We start from the raw sequence: 15,101 nt of genomic DNA, 5'->3' as shown, positions 1-15,101 counted from the left end.
ATTTTACTTTTGATATATGATTTTTATGTGAGTGTGTGTGTGTGTGTGTGTGTGTGTGTTTGGTAATTGGAAAGCTTCACCTGTAGCTGTTAGTTACTGTAGGTCCTTCAGAATTGTTCTCAAAGAATGATTTCTGAACTAACAATATAGATATCATCAGGACTTACCCTAGAGGATTAAATCAGTTTGCGTTGTCTCAGGTCCTCGGTTATCTAGTACAAAGCCAGTCTCCATTTCCGTGCGTTATACATTTGTAACCATGTGAGAGAAAAATTCCTTCATTATTGAGTATGTAAAGATATTTGTTCTTGTAATCATTCTATAAATAATACAGCATTAACTACAAACAAATCTGTATATTACAAGGAGAGATTAAGTTATACAGGAGTATATGCAAACAATATGTTATATTTTTATAAAGGACTTTGATATCCATAGATTTTGACATACAATGACATTTGGAACCAATCACATGTTAATACAGAAGGGTGACTGTAAATTCAAGTGTAAGGAATAGAGACCTATGGTAAATTATTGGGAAGGAAAAAAAGGAGAGGTGGGTGATTATATTACGGGAAAAAACTTTTTGTACTGACTTGTTAGATTCAGCTTTTGGTTTGCCTTGTGTCAATAAGAAATGGCCACACTGCTCAGTGAATTTTGTGAACGCCGCCATTCTGTTGGCCAGAAATAATTTCATTTTTATTTACTTTTTAAAATTTCTCCCTATGTTACTGAGGTTTTTTTTTTTTATGTACCTCAGTCTTACCTAAAATTTGATCATCTTTATTCAAATCATGGATATACCACCACACTCAGTAAATCTTCAAATTCGAATCTTTCAGATATCAGGATATGTGTTTGTATCTAAGTGTGTGTATGTGTATCACATGCATACATACTCGTGTTACAACAAATAGATTGTGCCTCAAAAGGCACAATGGAAATGAATTGATAAAAAATGTGTAACATGGAATTGGCAATATGGTTATGCTAATGGGTTTATCTTCATTACCAGACTATAACCACTGAATATTCACAACTGATTGGAGAGTAACTGGAAGAAAATTAAGAAATTTAAAATATTACATCACAGCAGAATTTGCTCACAAAGACTAATAGAAATAATGTTTCAACAAAGTTTCTGTTTAGTTGTTTTATTAACAAAGAAACGTCATTTACCTGAAGGGATTCGGTTGTTTTTTGTTTTTTGTTTGGTTTTTTTTAAATTTCAGCAGGAAATTTAATTTCAGCCAGAACAAATTAACTTGTCTGGCACTAGAATGGTTGCTCAGGTGAGGGCTCTGGTGACTTACTCAGGGAAGGCAGATGTTTTCTGAGTATGGCCGTCCTTAGGCTACTGTTGTCACATGCTGCATGATATTAAGTTTCACTTCTACAGTCTAATATTCACTCTGAAGTTTCAAAGTGAACCAGTGCTTTCATGTAAAATTTATGTTTCGGTAAAGCCATTTAGATGGCAGCATGGCATGAATCAGAACTTGCAGCTTTGTACATTTTCCGTCTGTCAAAAGTTAAAACAAGAAGCAGACCTTCCTAGCTGCAGGAATTTGTTTGTGACAGATACTTTTAAGTCACTTTGCAGTTGTAGGATGTTGCAGCCCTCACTGCAGGCACAAAGGACAGTCCCATGCATCTAAATACATTCAGCCAGGTTACGTTGAAGGGAGGCTGTAATGTAGTCACGTGTAAGAAGCGATATCAGGTCCATGTAACTGAATTGTGTGAGCAATAAAGTGCTCCCATATGTTTGTCAATTGATGGCAGCACTTAGTTAAGAGAATCTGTGCAAGAGAACTGTATTTAAGAAAAGGATCATAAGAACTGGGGAATGCAGCTTAGTGGTAGAGCTACAGCCTAGCATTGCTTTTGTGAGACCATGAACTTGAGCCCTGGCATTGAGAAAAACCAAAAATGACTATTAAATATTTGAAAGTCTTACTATAGGTCAGTATTAACAAATAAATATTTTAAAATATATGATAAAATTTTAAATTTTGTATTCTCTAATTTTTTTTCTCAAGATGGTCTCGTGGAATCTGTTTAGTAGCTAAGGGTGACTTGAATACTTGATTTTCTGCATCCCACTCCCAAGTGCAAAATTATAAGCGGTGTGTGCTGTCATTTCTAGTTCATTTGCAAACAATTTTTATATAAGTACTTCTAAATTTGAACCCAGTTAGTTTATGTAGATAATGAAAAAAATTACCTATTTGTCTTATAACTTGTATTTATAAAACATAAACTCAAACACTATATTTTAAATGTTGTCAGTAAAATACTTTAGAAATTTGACTTTTCTTTATGTAAATACCTGCATAATACTAGTTGTTAACTAGTTTTGTCAGCTTCAGGCATGTATTCTCAGAAGCATGGTATCTAAAGGTATGACTCACTAGGAATATGAAAACACGGTGATACAAAGATAAAAATAAGGAAAAGAAATACAAGCCTAGCATTACATATGATACATTTGCAGATTTTGGATGTTTGGCAAGTTCTATAAATACCTACTAAGATGAACTGTTTCAAACCTGATCAAAAAGCAGATTATCATGTGAGTATTGCAATTTGCTTTCTGAAACAGGGTTCAGTTTTTCTCAGAAGATACAGCTGTTAGCTGCTACATTTCAATTCTCTACCTTGAAGCTTTATTCTTTATATCTTAGTCTGGGCATTTAAGCAAGAAGGTGGAACTAAATAGTATTAGATATTAAATTCTAAAGTCTTCTAAAGAACTCAGTAGGAATCTGCAATATAATGATGAGTGTGCTGAAGTGTGTGTGTGTGTGTGTGTGTGTGTGTGTGTGTGTGTGTGTGTGTGTGTGTGTAATAAACTAGTGGTGTATCCAAGGACCTTCCAACATCTATGGAGTGCTGATAAGTGACTTCCTAGACTCCTGAATGAGTTTTCCAGCTCACTTTTAATTGGCGATAGTGATGGTATTCCTGTTGAGTTTCTCGTCATCAGATTTTGCTGATTTTACAGGTTGTCATTCTCTTGTAATACTTAAATATAATTCTTAAATGCTTATAGTCTTAGGCTAAAAATGATGTTAGATGTTTTCTTTAGTTCACACTGAACTATATATATGAAAAATTGTGGGACTTTAGTGAATATTAAGTAACTTATATTTTTACCCTAGGTACCTTAATGCAATTCAGACAATGTGTCCACATATTCTCCGCTATTTGACCACTGCTGTCATAACCAACAAAGATGTGCGGAAACGCCGGCAGGTGTTGAAAGATCTAGTGAAAGTTATTCAACAGGTAAAACTAAACTTACAACAGTAAGACAGTAGGTGTAATCTCTAGACCCTGGGGTCTTAGGTGAAAATATGTAAGGTGAGAGGGAAGTCTCCATGAAATCAGAAGAGAGGCAAGCCCTGAGCTAGTAGTGCATGTGGAGTTGCTTGTTGATGGTTTATGGAGTTGTTGCCTGGTCCAGATGGCGACCTACTAAATTTAATGTTGTAGTAACGGTTAGTGTGCCCAAGAGCCCCTGCTGTTTGGTTTTTGTGGAGCTTCTTGGGGGAAAATCCAAAACACTAAAAAAGGCAAAGAAATCTGATATAATCTAAGAATGCATTTATACAAAGAAATGATTGTTATTGTAGGGTATATATTCATAGCTGGAAAAGCACATCATTATTTATTGATCTAGAAGAGACTAGATATTAGAATTGAAAATTGGTGGAATAATTCGAAGATGAGAGTTTAGAGACTTTAATTTGGATATGTGACAAACTTAATGTGTTATCTGAAGTAAGGGTTAGAATGGATGCTTTGAGAAGATGACATTGGATAATTAGCTGTGAATTGGTACTATGTTAATTAAGCTACTCATCAAGTTCTAACTGGACATTTGGCTTAATTTTGTAGGAGTCTTACACATATAAAGACCCAATTACAGAATTCGTTGAATGCCTGTATGTTAACTTTGATTTTGATGGGGCTCAGAAAAAGCTGAGAGAATGTGAATCAGTAAGTATGAATTTTTACTAGGCAATTTATATTGTTAAATTTCAAGATGTGGTAAAGTATTGAAGTAATTGAATAAGAAAAAGCAAACTAAATGGTATATTATTGATAGAATGAAATCATCTAATTGGCATTGTGTCCTTTAGGTTAGGGAAATTCAGCCACAGCTGTGTGTATTCACCTGAGTCTCCTGAGTTCTGTTTCTCTGGTCTGGTTCATATGTGTATGCGTATCTCAGCTGTGGTCTCTTAGTTACACATGGGGTTACTTGTACAATTTTTCAAAAGATTAAATTTAACATTTCTTATAAACTAGGCAGTTTATTACAGTTATGAATTTTACACCTAATTTTTCCTATTGTTTAGTTGAAAATAAAGTTCTCTCAGAGCAATTCTGGTACTCGGTATATAAACAAACCCAGTCAGTGGCTTTATGGAGATACGTCCCCCTGCTCTACCTCCCAGGTGCTGGTGTTCAAGGCAGCACCGGCGCGCTGATGCTGGTTTTTTGGTTTTATTTTTTAAAGGAGTTTTCCCCCTTTTTATTTTTAAAGTGCATGTGGGCACACATGTGGAAGCCAGAGGACAACTTTATGGAGTCTTTTCTGTTGTTTTCCTGTTACATGGCTTCCAGAGGCTTAATTCTGGTGTTAGGCTTGGATGATGTGTACTCTAGCCACTGAGCAGTCTCCAGCCTTGCCACATCTATTTGTTTATTTGCTCATATTCCCAACATATTTGGGGTTCAGTGAGGTGAGTACACAGTTTGCTATATCTTAAGGTGACCTCAGGCTCATGATCATTGTACCTTAGTTTCCTGAATGCTGTGTGCGACCCCATCCTCAGATAGTTCTATCTTCTAAAATCAAATTAGGGGAACAGAATTCTCAATTTTTCTAAGATCTTGTTTCTCTAAGGGAAAATATGTAAATATTCATTGTGATAGGTTTTGAATATTACTCAAAATAGAAAACTAAAATTTTGCTTGATTGTGTCACTATAACCATGTGAACATTATACATTCCTGTTGAAAAAAATTTTTTAATTATTACTGTCTTTGAGATAGGAGCTATTTTGTTGCAATGTTTCCAACTCTGTCTTGTAGAAAGTCATTCTCTTAGTTCTTTCTTTAGTTTTAAGAAGTTAGAACATGTTGTTAAAAAAAAATGGTTCAAGGAAGTTGCTCTGTTGCCTCAAATCATTAATCAAACAAGGAGACATTGGTACTTCTTAAAGAGGTTTTTTTTTTTTTTCCCAGTCATTCTTTATTTATTTAAATTGTTAAGAATTTGGACATGAGCAGCATTCTAACATGTCCTATGCTGTAGGATTCTTTTAGATAGTGAATAAAGCAATGAAGTGGGTAAATTGAGTCAGGTTTTTAAAAACAGTTGTCAGCTGATTAATTTTTAAATATATTTCATGTGTCTAGGTGCTTGTGAATGACTTCTTCCTGGTAGCGTGCCTGGAGGACTTCATTGAGAATGCCCGTCTCTTCATATTTGAGACTTTCTGTCGTATCCACCAGTGTATCAGCATTAAGTAAGAGCACACAGATTGCATGTATATTTCCTACTTTAATCTCTGCAGATTGCCAATTATAATGTTATATGTAATGAGATTTCAGCTAATTCCATTTTTATTTCTCTTTTCTTTTAAAGAAAATTATTGGAAAAATAATTTACTAATAATTTATGAAAATTTTAACATGTTTGAATTTTGAGAAATGTTTAGTCTTTATTTGAGTGGCAGAATATAGTTTTCTGGAAGTGACAAGTTGAAGTCTTTTCAGCTTACTTTCAGTTACCTTTTTTAGAGTTAACAGTGTTGTTTCATTATGAACAGATAGGTAAGATGGCTTTCAACAGTGGGTCAAATGGCCTAGCCCTTAGCAAATTGGAAATGTTGTTGAAAGACCACTACATTTGGTAATAATTTCTGTTAATTATGTTTGTTTATTAAATTACATATTTAAATTCTTATATAGTAAGCTTCTGTGACATCCTAAAATGTTGAAACATGGAAAGCTTGTGGTGAATTTTAGTTGAAAGTTTCTCTGTTGTGTGAAAAAATAATTAGGGAAATTGTGAAATGTACATGAGCTATTAGAAACTAATTTCATATATTAGGGTTTCAAAAATTATTAGTGTCTTTTGGCCTCAGATGAAGTCAAATATAAAACATAAAAACTTGGTACTTTTAATCTTTGCCTCAGAAGAATTGTATGTAGACCAAATTCTGTTTCTTAATGCTGTTTGGTTTTGGTAGGAGACCCGTCCATACTTGCCTAATTTTAGTGAGTTGTCCTTGAAGTGGTTGTTCAGTGTTAGAAGTGTATTGTGATCCCTTGCCTTTTCTTATGGGAATTAGGACTTTGTTGTAGTATGCAGGCCTTCTTTTTAAAATTGATTCACTTCTTACATAATTGGTTGTGTGATTTAAAAAGGAAGGCACATCACCAGTTGGATTGTAGTACCTGGTCTTGATTGTTTTGTGTTAAGTCTTTTCTGTGAGAAAAGAATGTTGAGTATTTGGTTTTCTTTTTGTGGTTTTCGCCATTTCCTCATAGGCCTGTGTGTTTGGGATTGACCAGAACTTTTATAGTTGCCCTTGTGTTTGAAAGCAAATTTAATCTTTGTAAATACTAATCTTTGTAAGTAAATAAATGTATTCTGAACTTGTTAAGTCACAAGGCTTCTTTTCATTTTACTTCTGAGGTATCATGGGTTAGGAGTTTGTACTAATTCTAGCTCTTTACCTTTCTAAACAGGTGCTTGAGTTCACTATTAGTTTCTTAAGTTTTAGTTTACTATGTTTGTCAGTAAAATAGACTAAATATCATGTCTGCTCTCATAAAAGGTGTAGTTGGTGACGGTAATAGACTAGAAGTACCTCTGTGAATGTTGATGGTTCTGATCTGTGTTTGGTTGGCTTGCTCGTTGGTACTCTACGGAATCTAGACCAGGGCCTTCCCATAATTAATGCTAGGCAAGGACCTAACCACTGGCCTGTGCACAAACACAGCTCTCCCGTTTGCTGTGTGTGTTTACTGTTTTTTGGATCTCTTCAGTTTTTGCTAGGCTGTCTCTGAAGCATCTTAAAGGAAATTTTAGAGGGGTTCCAAAGCCCTGGGTTCTCCTAGTTCTTAAATTGTACTTACTTGAGGTTGATCAGAGTTTTCTTTGCCTGCCTTAGAAAATTAAAAATACATTTGTTTTCTTTTAAGGAATACATAGATAATTTCCCTTTTCAAAATAGTAAATGAGACCAGGCACATTCAGGCTCTCGTGGGGCTGTGCTTTCAGAGCTTCAAGGACTCTTAGAAAAAACTTCTAATCCAATACTGCACATCTATAGAAAAATTTTATTTTAAGTCTTCTCAGTAGAGTAAGTCTAGGAAGAGAACTTCCTGTGGTTGTGATGGACATGCTTTTTATCTTCATTGTTTAACTTGGGGCACTTGTAGCATGACATGCATTTCAAGTTCTAGAACCACAGTTTTCAAATGTTGAGTGTGCATGTGTGTATGTTGGCCTGTATGTGAACAGTGTGGTGACTATCACAAGCAGTCTTACTTATATGTAAAGTTTTGTATGCATGCAAGTAGATTAAATCAGGCCTGTTTCAGGCTGTTTATATGCATGTTTTTTTTTTCTGACACTAGAGACTTGTAGAAATACTGACTCCCATGCACTCTCTTGTTACTAGCGGAAAACTTAAAAGTTTGATGTCATCATGGATTACCATACTTAGGCTAATAATCCCCTCATACATTGTAGTGTTCCTCACTAGGAATTGCTTTGTTGAGAACAGTTCACATTTTTAGACATAATCTTTATATAAATTGATTATTTAGAATATCGGTTGAGCTGAAGAGTAAACATGAAATCTTGAAGTCAGACACTGAGGATCATGTAGTGACTATCCTCACAGGAACTGAAGTGTGGGAGAAGCAGATATGTTCCGGTTTAAACTGTCTTAGTTTTACTTTTGCTATGAAGAAACACCATGGTCAAGACAATTTATAATGGAAACCATTTAATTGGGGGCTTGCTAGCATATAGTTTAAGAGAATGAGTTCATGACCATCCTGAGGGGGAGCACGACAGTAGGCAGACAGGCACAGTGCATCAGCGGTAGCTAAGAGCCTCCTTTCCATCCTACCATAGGCTTGAGGTAGCCAGAGCCAGACCAGGCCGAGTGCTGTCCCTTTGAAACCTCAAAGCCCACCCCTAGTGACACACATTCTCCAGCAAGGCCACACCTTCTAATCTTCTTAAAGAGTTTAAACTCCCTCAATAGATATTTTGAAGAACAATATGGAGTGATAGGAAAAAATACATGAATATATATTGTATATTAGAAAGCCCAGAGAAATCGTTTAGATTGAAGTTTTGGTCAATCCTAAATTATTTCTACCTGACACTAGACTTCCTGTAAATGTTTAGTGTGACACATCATCTTGTTCTGTTCCCTGGTCCATGCTGGCCTGCTTTGACACTCTGACTTTAGTGTATGTTCATATTCTTTCTAATTTCTTCCTTTTTGTCTTTTGTGGTTTTGGAAGATGTATGTATCTCTGGCCTCTTTTCCTTTGAAAAGACATACTTCACTTGCTAAATATGTTTATAATTCTCATTGCTTAAACAACTTTATACTTGTGACACAAAACATTGACTCTTAATACACTAACATAAATTATACAACATCTGTCAGAAAAGATAGTATGGTGGGATTTAATTTAGTATAGCTTACTGGTCTATTAAATATATGTGACCAACATTTAAAAGCTGTTGTAAAATAATTCTTGGACTAGTTTTTAACAGGAGATAAAACAATAGAAGCAATGTTTTGAATGCATATGATATGTTGGATTATGCACTAATGATTTCTTTGGGGGATTAATCTGGCTATTTCCAACTATTCTTGCATTTTTATCATTACAAGTAAGTCTCTTTCATTTATTAAATAAAATTAGACCTTAAAGAATTTATATTTAAAATCACACTTATTGGGAATAAAGAGATATAGTTAATAGAGAGTAGTTCAGAGGCCATTATCATCTCATTTCTGTGTTAGTTTTAATATAAGGTTGTCTATTTCAGTTGTTACATTCAACATTTAGTGTTTCTGAGCTTGCTGTGTCTGCCTGCTCTCACAGATAACAGCTTCTACATTTCTCATAGCATACTCCTACAGATACACAGGCCTTCTTTTTTCATGTATGGCTGCACTCTTCAGTGAAACCCAGACCACAGGTTCCCATATTGTAACCCTTAGTAACATTGGAAATAAATTGCACTTGTCAACTGAAATTTGGAAAACCAAGTTATGAGATAGTTATTAATATCACATGTGAAATCCTGGACTCCAAATCTCTACAGTAAGAGGGACAGAATAATGACTGGGGGGTTATGGAAAGAGAGAGGGAGAGACAGAGGGGGGGAGGGAGAGAGGGGGAAGGAGAGAGAAGGAGGGAGAGAGAGAGGCAGGCAGAGAGAGAGAGGCCAGCCCTTGGTAGATAATCAATGTGGAATCAATAAAGCACTACTTAAGTCCCTAGGTCAGGCTTTATGTCTAAGGCTTGTAAGTAGGGCCACCAGTATTGATCAATTCAAAGAAACAACAAAAAAACAGATCTGGTTTGTGCTAGAAGAGTGTACAATCTTATTTAAAGCAACTGGATTGAGTGTCTTTGCTTGGTGTTGAGGATTCTTTGCTTAGTGTACTTGTTAATTTGTTTCTGTATAACAGGTAAACTAGTCAACTTAAAAGATCTTTGAAGCAATTTCAGAGCTATATTAGACCGTGCATTTAAAGAGAAGCAGGATATTGTTTGCAGTTAGAGTTAACTGCATAGAGTATAATTTTCTTTTAAAATTTGAAATTTCCTTATGTCAACTCTAGGCTAGCATTGTTAATCCTGTTGGTTTTCTCAGATTTTCTAGTGATGATAATGATGGAGGAGGAGGGGAGGGAGAGATGGGGGTGGTAGTTGATATATATGGAAATTATGTGATACCTACTCCCTAAATTCTTGCACTCTTGAGAGTTGATCCTCGCCATAAGCATCAATGCCAGTTCATGTTTCGTTGAAAGAGTGATAGTGAAGGAAGAGAGTTGATTTGCTGTGACTGTTATATGGTACTCGTGAGGGAGGATAACGGAAGCTACAAACGTCTATTGTAGCTGAAATGGAGGAAGCCATAACTGGATAATTAAGTTTGAATGTTTGTTTGCTTTTTGTAATATGAGATAGATATTTTTAAAGAAGTGGAAAAGAGCTAGGAAATAAATTGATCATAGGGTTTTAGGGTGAAACAGTTATATAAAATAGATTAAGGGCTCAAGATACAGATTATTTTGGTAATAACTAGAAAATAGTAATGGAGCCTGAATCAGTTCCTGGCTTGAACAGGAAGGAATCAGACAATTAAGTATTGGTTGCCTCCTTTGTGATATACATGGCACTTTCTGTATGCACAGGAAATAAGCCATCTGAAAAAAGTGCATATTATTGGGTTTACTGCATACAGTCTGCCTTGGAGGCATGTAGTCAGCAAAGCAAAGTGACTAAGAGCGTGGGTTAGTTATAAAAACACATCATCATTGGAAGATTTATCAGGGTCCTTTTTATTTGAGAACCATGTAAGAGACGAGTCAGTATGTGAGGAAGAGGGCATATGGAGGGACAGCCTGTGCAGAGACCCTGGAGAGGAGAGTATTTGAGGAACATTTAGTATGGCAGCTGGTGAAAAGTGACTTTCTTTCGTGATGACAAGACTTTTATGATGACAAGACCTTCGTGATGGTAAGGGACTTTTGCTGAGAAGCTGTGGTTTAAAAAGCAACTGAAGTACTTCCATTTACATAGAGATAACACAGAAGACTCAAATAATCTTGGTTTTTAAACTGTTATTTTATTTACATAGCTTATAGTTAGCATTATAATTTTAAAATGTAATAGTGCCAACTCCATAATTGTCTAAAAATTGCATTCTCTGCTTTTAAACAGCATAATATGGCCAGATACAGTGACACATACTTGTAATCTCAGCACTTGGGATGGGGGTAGACAGTAGGCTCACTCCAAGTTTGAGGCCAGCCAGAGCTAAATAGCAAAATTCTGCTTCCAAAAATATTGAGTAAATAAGTAGAATGATATAGAGAAGAGTGACTGCCAGCTAATCTAATTTTAAACAAATTGCTTCAGTTATGCTGAATGAGATAATGTTTTTTAAAAACTTGTTCCTTAAGTAACAGCTTCTTTGGATATTTGTTTACTTAGTACAAAGGAGGTGAAATTTACATATCAGGAAACGGAAACGTACTAGTAGAAAATAGAGGAATTAACTGAAGTTACAGGAAAGATTATTTGCTATTGAGTGGGGAATTGGGGGAAGTCTCTGGCATAGGCCTCTCTAATCCCAAAGACTGGAAAGGCTACAAGATTGCAAATCCAGACCCTCCCTGAACTAAAGACCAAAAAATGGCAATTTAATTGTTTCAGAAAGTACCAAACCAATTAGGAATATAGCACTGTCTTAGGGTTTTACTGCTGTGAATAGATACCATGACCTTATAAGGACATTTAATTGGGGCTGGCTTACATGTTCAGAGCTTCAGTTCATTATCATCAAGGTAGGAGCATGGTAGTATCCAGGAGGAGCTGAGAGTTCTACATCTTCATCTGAAGGCTGCTAGGAGAAGACTGGCTTCCACGCAGCTAGCATGAGGGTCTTAAAATATACCTCCACAGTGACACATCCTCCAACTAGGCCATACCTCCTAATAATGTCACTCCCTGGGCCAAGAATAATCAAACCAAACAACAAAAAGCACAAACATGGAGTAATTATCAAACTTATGCAAGGCCCATTTTAAATCCTGTTGTAGACTGTTTTATTGATAGACTTAACAATTTTTACATTTTGCACAAATTTTTCTTTAAACAATGAAATAGGGGTATGGGAAAGAGTATGTTATTTCTTAAAAGGTATTTTTGATTAATTGAATTGGTTAATTTGGGTGAAAGCCTTATCACTGCATAACTTCTTGTATAGCTGCTAATGACTTTAATACATTTAAAGGTGGACATACTGTTAGATCCAGGATTTCTGTCTCTAGTATTCCAAGGAATGGTTTTGTTGAGTAGTTTATAGTATGTTGGTGGAGAACTTAGCTGAATGCCAGTCTTGTTGAAAATATTCAAATTCTCTACACCAAATCAATGATACTAAAGAATGAACAGTATAATTCAGGTGAAGATAAAGGGCATTTAATAATAGTGTACACACAGTAATGCATTCAAGTATAGTGTGTTTTAATCGTGTGTATGTACTCTTTGCCAGTTGGCTGATTGACAAGTAGCTGCTCCGGTTCAAGCCCTTAATTGTAAGTTGGAAAAATAAAGAATGCAGTTCCATTGTCAAAAGGCATTTTAGCATGTCTCCGTGGTGTCAGCTAGTATTGTCTCTCCTCGCTTCCACTGGCATTGTTGGTCACATGCATAACTGGAAGCAGTCCTCCAGAGCACCGTCACAATCATAAAATGTACCTGTCAGTGTCAGAAAACTCTTTGATAGCTTTTTTCTTTGGAGCACTCAAGATCATGTTTTCAAAAACCACAAGTTTTATAAATGCAGAATACAATAATTTTTTGTCAAGGATCTTTACAGTGCAGCTGGTATTGTGAAAATAATATAAGACAGGCATAAACAGGAACAATATATATTCTTAAGGGACATGTAAGAATACATGATCCAGAAGTATGTAAAGTCTGTATAAAGTATGAGTCACACTATGTACAAAAAAACTAAGCATTTATGTCTCTCATTAGTATGTTAGCAGATAAACTGAATATGACTCCAGAAGAAGCTGAAAGATGGATTGTGAATTTGATTAGAAATGCGAGGTTGGATGCCAAGATTGATTCTAAACTAGTAAGTAGTACTGTATTGGTATGGTTCATGCTGTATAATAGCTGCTGGCTAGTTTTATAATTCAGGAGAAATTTCAATTAGAAATAGACCTTGTTTTTTTCATACAGGATCTCACTGTGAGGCTGGCTACCTTAGAACTCACTCTATTATAATATTCTGGCCGATCGCCTCTCGTGCTGCTTTATGGGCATGCACAGTACTTGTCTGTGAATCTTTGTTAGGCTGAGCCTAGGCTGCAGGCGCTTTCATCTCCCCTACTTTGGTCTCTGAGGCAGGAGGATTGTATGTTCAAGGCTATACTAGACAAATTAACAAAATACTGTCTCAAACTGGAAAAGTAAAACAATGAAGTGACTGTAACTAACATGTTGTTTGTTCTGTGTCAGGTCCCAATTCCAGATACTGTACCACCAAACAATATTTGGATGACAGTTGTTTGAATATTGGTAGATAAATATTATTATCTCAATACAGTATATTGGTGTGCAACAGTTATGTGGTATTGTGTTGTGTTCATGATTTACTGAGACACCCCAATCACTGACTTTACTAGAATACTTTCTGTTTCATTTCAGGGTCATGTGGTAATGGGCAACAATGCAGTCTCACCCTACCAGCAAGTGATTGAAAAGACTAAAAGTCTTTCTTTTAGAAGCCAAATGTTGGCCATGAATATCGAAAAGAAACTTAATCAAAACAGTAGATCAGAGGTAAGAACCAAACATTTTCTGTTATGTCTGAGATTTAGCAATAATGTAACTACTATTACATGAACTTTGGGAGCATAATCAGTATTGGTTAGCATTAATTTAATATCTCTGCTTAAGCTTACAAACATAGTGTTCAAAAAGTTACTAAACTGAAACTAAGTTTGTTTAAGATACATTATACACAGTAGTCAAGGAAACAAAAGAACTACATTTCTAATTATAATTGGGTTTAATTCTTTTATTCTCACGGACTTCCTGAGGGCTCTCGCTCAACACATCATTTTGTTTCTGATAGATGATAACTTGTATATTCTCTGTCTAAATCTAAAGAAAGTTCTATAAAAAGTGCTGCTTTTCCTGCAGATCATACATCAATTTTAATTTTTTCTTTTGATGTTCATAACTGTCTAAAAATATGTCTAAAAATATCTTCCCTTTTAGTAGATGTCCCTCCCTCATTTTCGATGCTCAAAGAATTTGAGAGACTTTGTCATTTCAAAACTCCAAGTCTTGTTTAATTCTCCTTAGACACTGACTACATATGACTGAGGGTAGAAAGTAGTTAGTAACTGGAGTGTTTGTTGAAGGACTCCATTGATTTAAGCTTTGAAAAAATAGATTCAATTATGATTATATTTTCCAATCAAGGCTTGAAAGTATTCCATATGATAGTTTTTTCTTGCTTGCTTTTTTCCTTCCATTTTCAGAATAAATTTGTTAATTGTCTTTCCCGTGTTGTTTATTGGTTATTCTGTTTTGTGACTCTCTAAGAGCTGTTCATGGTATGATGCTTGCACCACTTCCTTTCTGTTCGTGGATTCAGATTTCACCTTGACTTCTTTGCATGTGTTTTAGGCTCCCAACTGGGCAACCCAAGATTCTGGCTTCTATTAAAGAATTATAAAGAAAGAAGAAAAAGGAATAAGTGGAAGACACAGGAACCATTATGTATAAAGGAAGACATACATTTTTAGAAGCAATAAACATGTTTGCTACACATTTTGGAGAATTTGAATAAAATTGGCTATGATTCATTTTTTATCTTGCTTGAGTTTCCTTGTGTGCAAGTGTGTTTTATTAATTTTATTTTAAAACAATTATATATTCCCAGAGAGTTGCTAAAGAGGTCCATATGTAAACCCAATTTCCTTGGTACTATAGGACAGAACAAACCAGGGTTTTAACATTGGCACAGCATATATAAATGATTCATTTTAAATATGTGTAGATTTGTGTAACTCGTGGTTAAGGTGCAGAACTATCATTAACTTACACTCTGTCAGGTGTGCATATAATGGAACCATTGATCTGGTCCTCATCTCTGAGAGTTAATCTATCATATTGACAGGTTTTATATCTGCAGTTGTATAGAACAAAAATATTCAGACAAATCTATATTAAATGTAACATATAATGAACAAAATGTCATATAGGTGGGTGGTGTA

General features: G+C 35.2%; 1 protein-coding gene across 2 annotated transcripts in view; it reads left to right on the top strand.

Moving 5' to 3' along the window:
• The window catches only part of Eif3e (eukaryotic translation initiation factor 3 subunit E), a 30,956-nt gene extending 16,259 nt beyond the window's left edge, over positions 1 to 14,697 (top strand). For both annotated transcript variants that reach the window (XM_052160609.1, XM_052160610.1), the window contains 6 exons: positions 3,168 to 3,294; positions 3,907 to 4,008; positions 5,437 to 5,546; positions 12,844 to 12,946; positions 13,522 to 13,656; positions 14,512 to 14,697. In XM_052160609.1, the coding sequence (XP_052016569.1) occupies positions 3,168 to 3,294; positions 3,907 to 4,008; positions 5,437 to 5,546; positions 12,844 to 12,946; positions 13,522 to 13,656; positions 14,512 to 14,550 (616 nt within the window). In that variant the 3' untranslated portion in view covers positions 14,551 to 14,697. The remainder of the gene's footprint in view (positions 1 to 3,167; positions 3,295 to 3,906; positions 4,009 to 5,436; positions 5,547 to 12,843; positions 12,947 to 13,521; positions 13,657 to 14,511) is intronic.
• Positions 14,698 to 15,101: the final 404 nt, after the last annotated feature.

This window comes from Apodemus sylvaticus, chromosome 17 (genome assembly GCF_947179515.1).
Source record: "Apodemus sylvaticus chromosome 17, mApoSyl1.1, whole genome shotgun sequence".
In the NCBI taxonomy this organism is placed as follows: Eukaryota; Metazoa; Chordata; class Mammalia; order Rodentia; family Muridae; genus Apodemus; species Apodemus sylvaticus.
The sequence above is the reverse complement of the archived record's forward strand: the minus strand, read 5'-3'. Positions and strand labels throughout refer to the sequence as shown.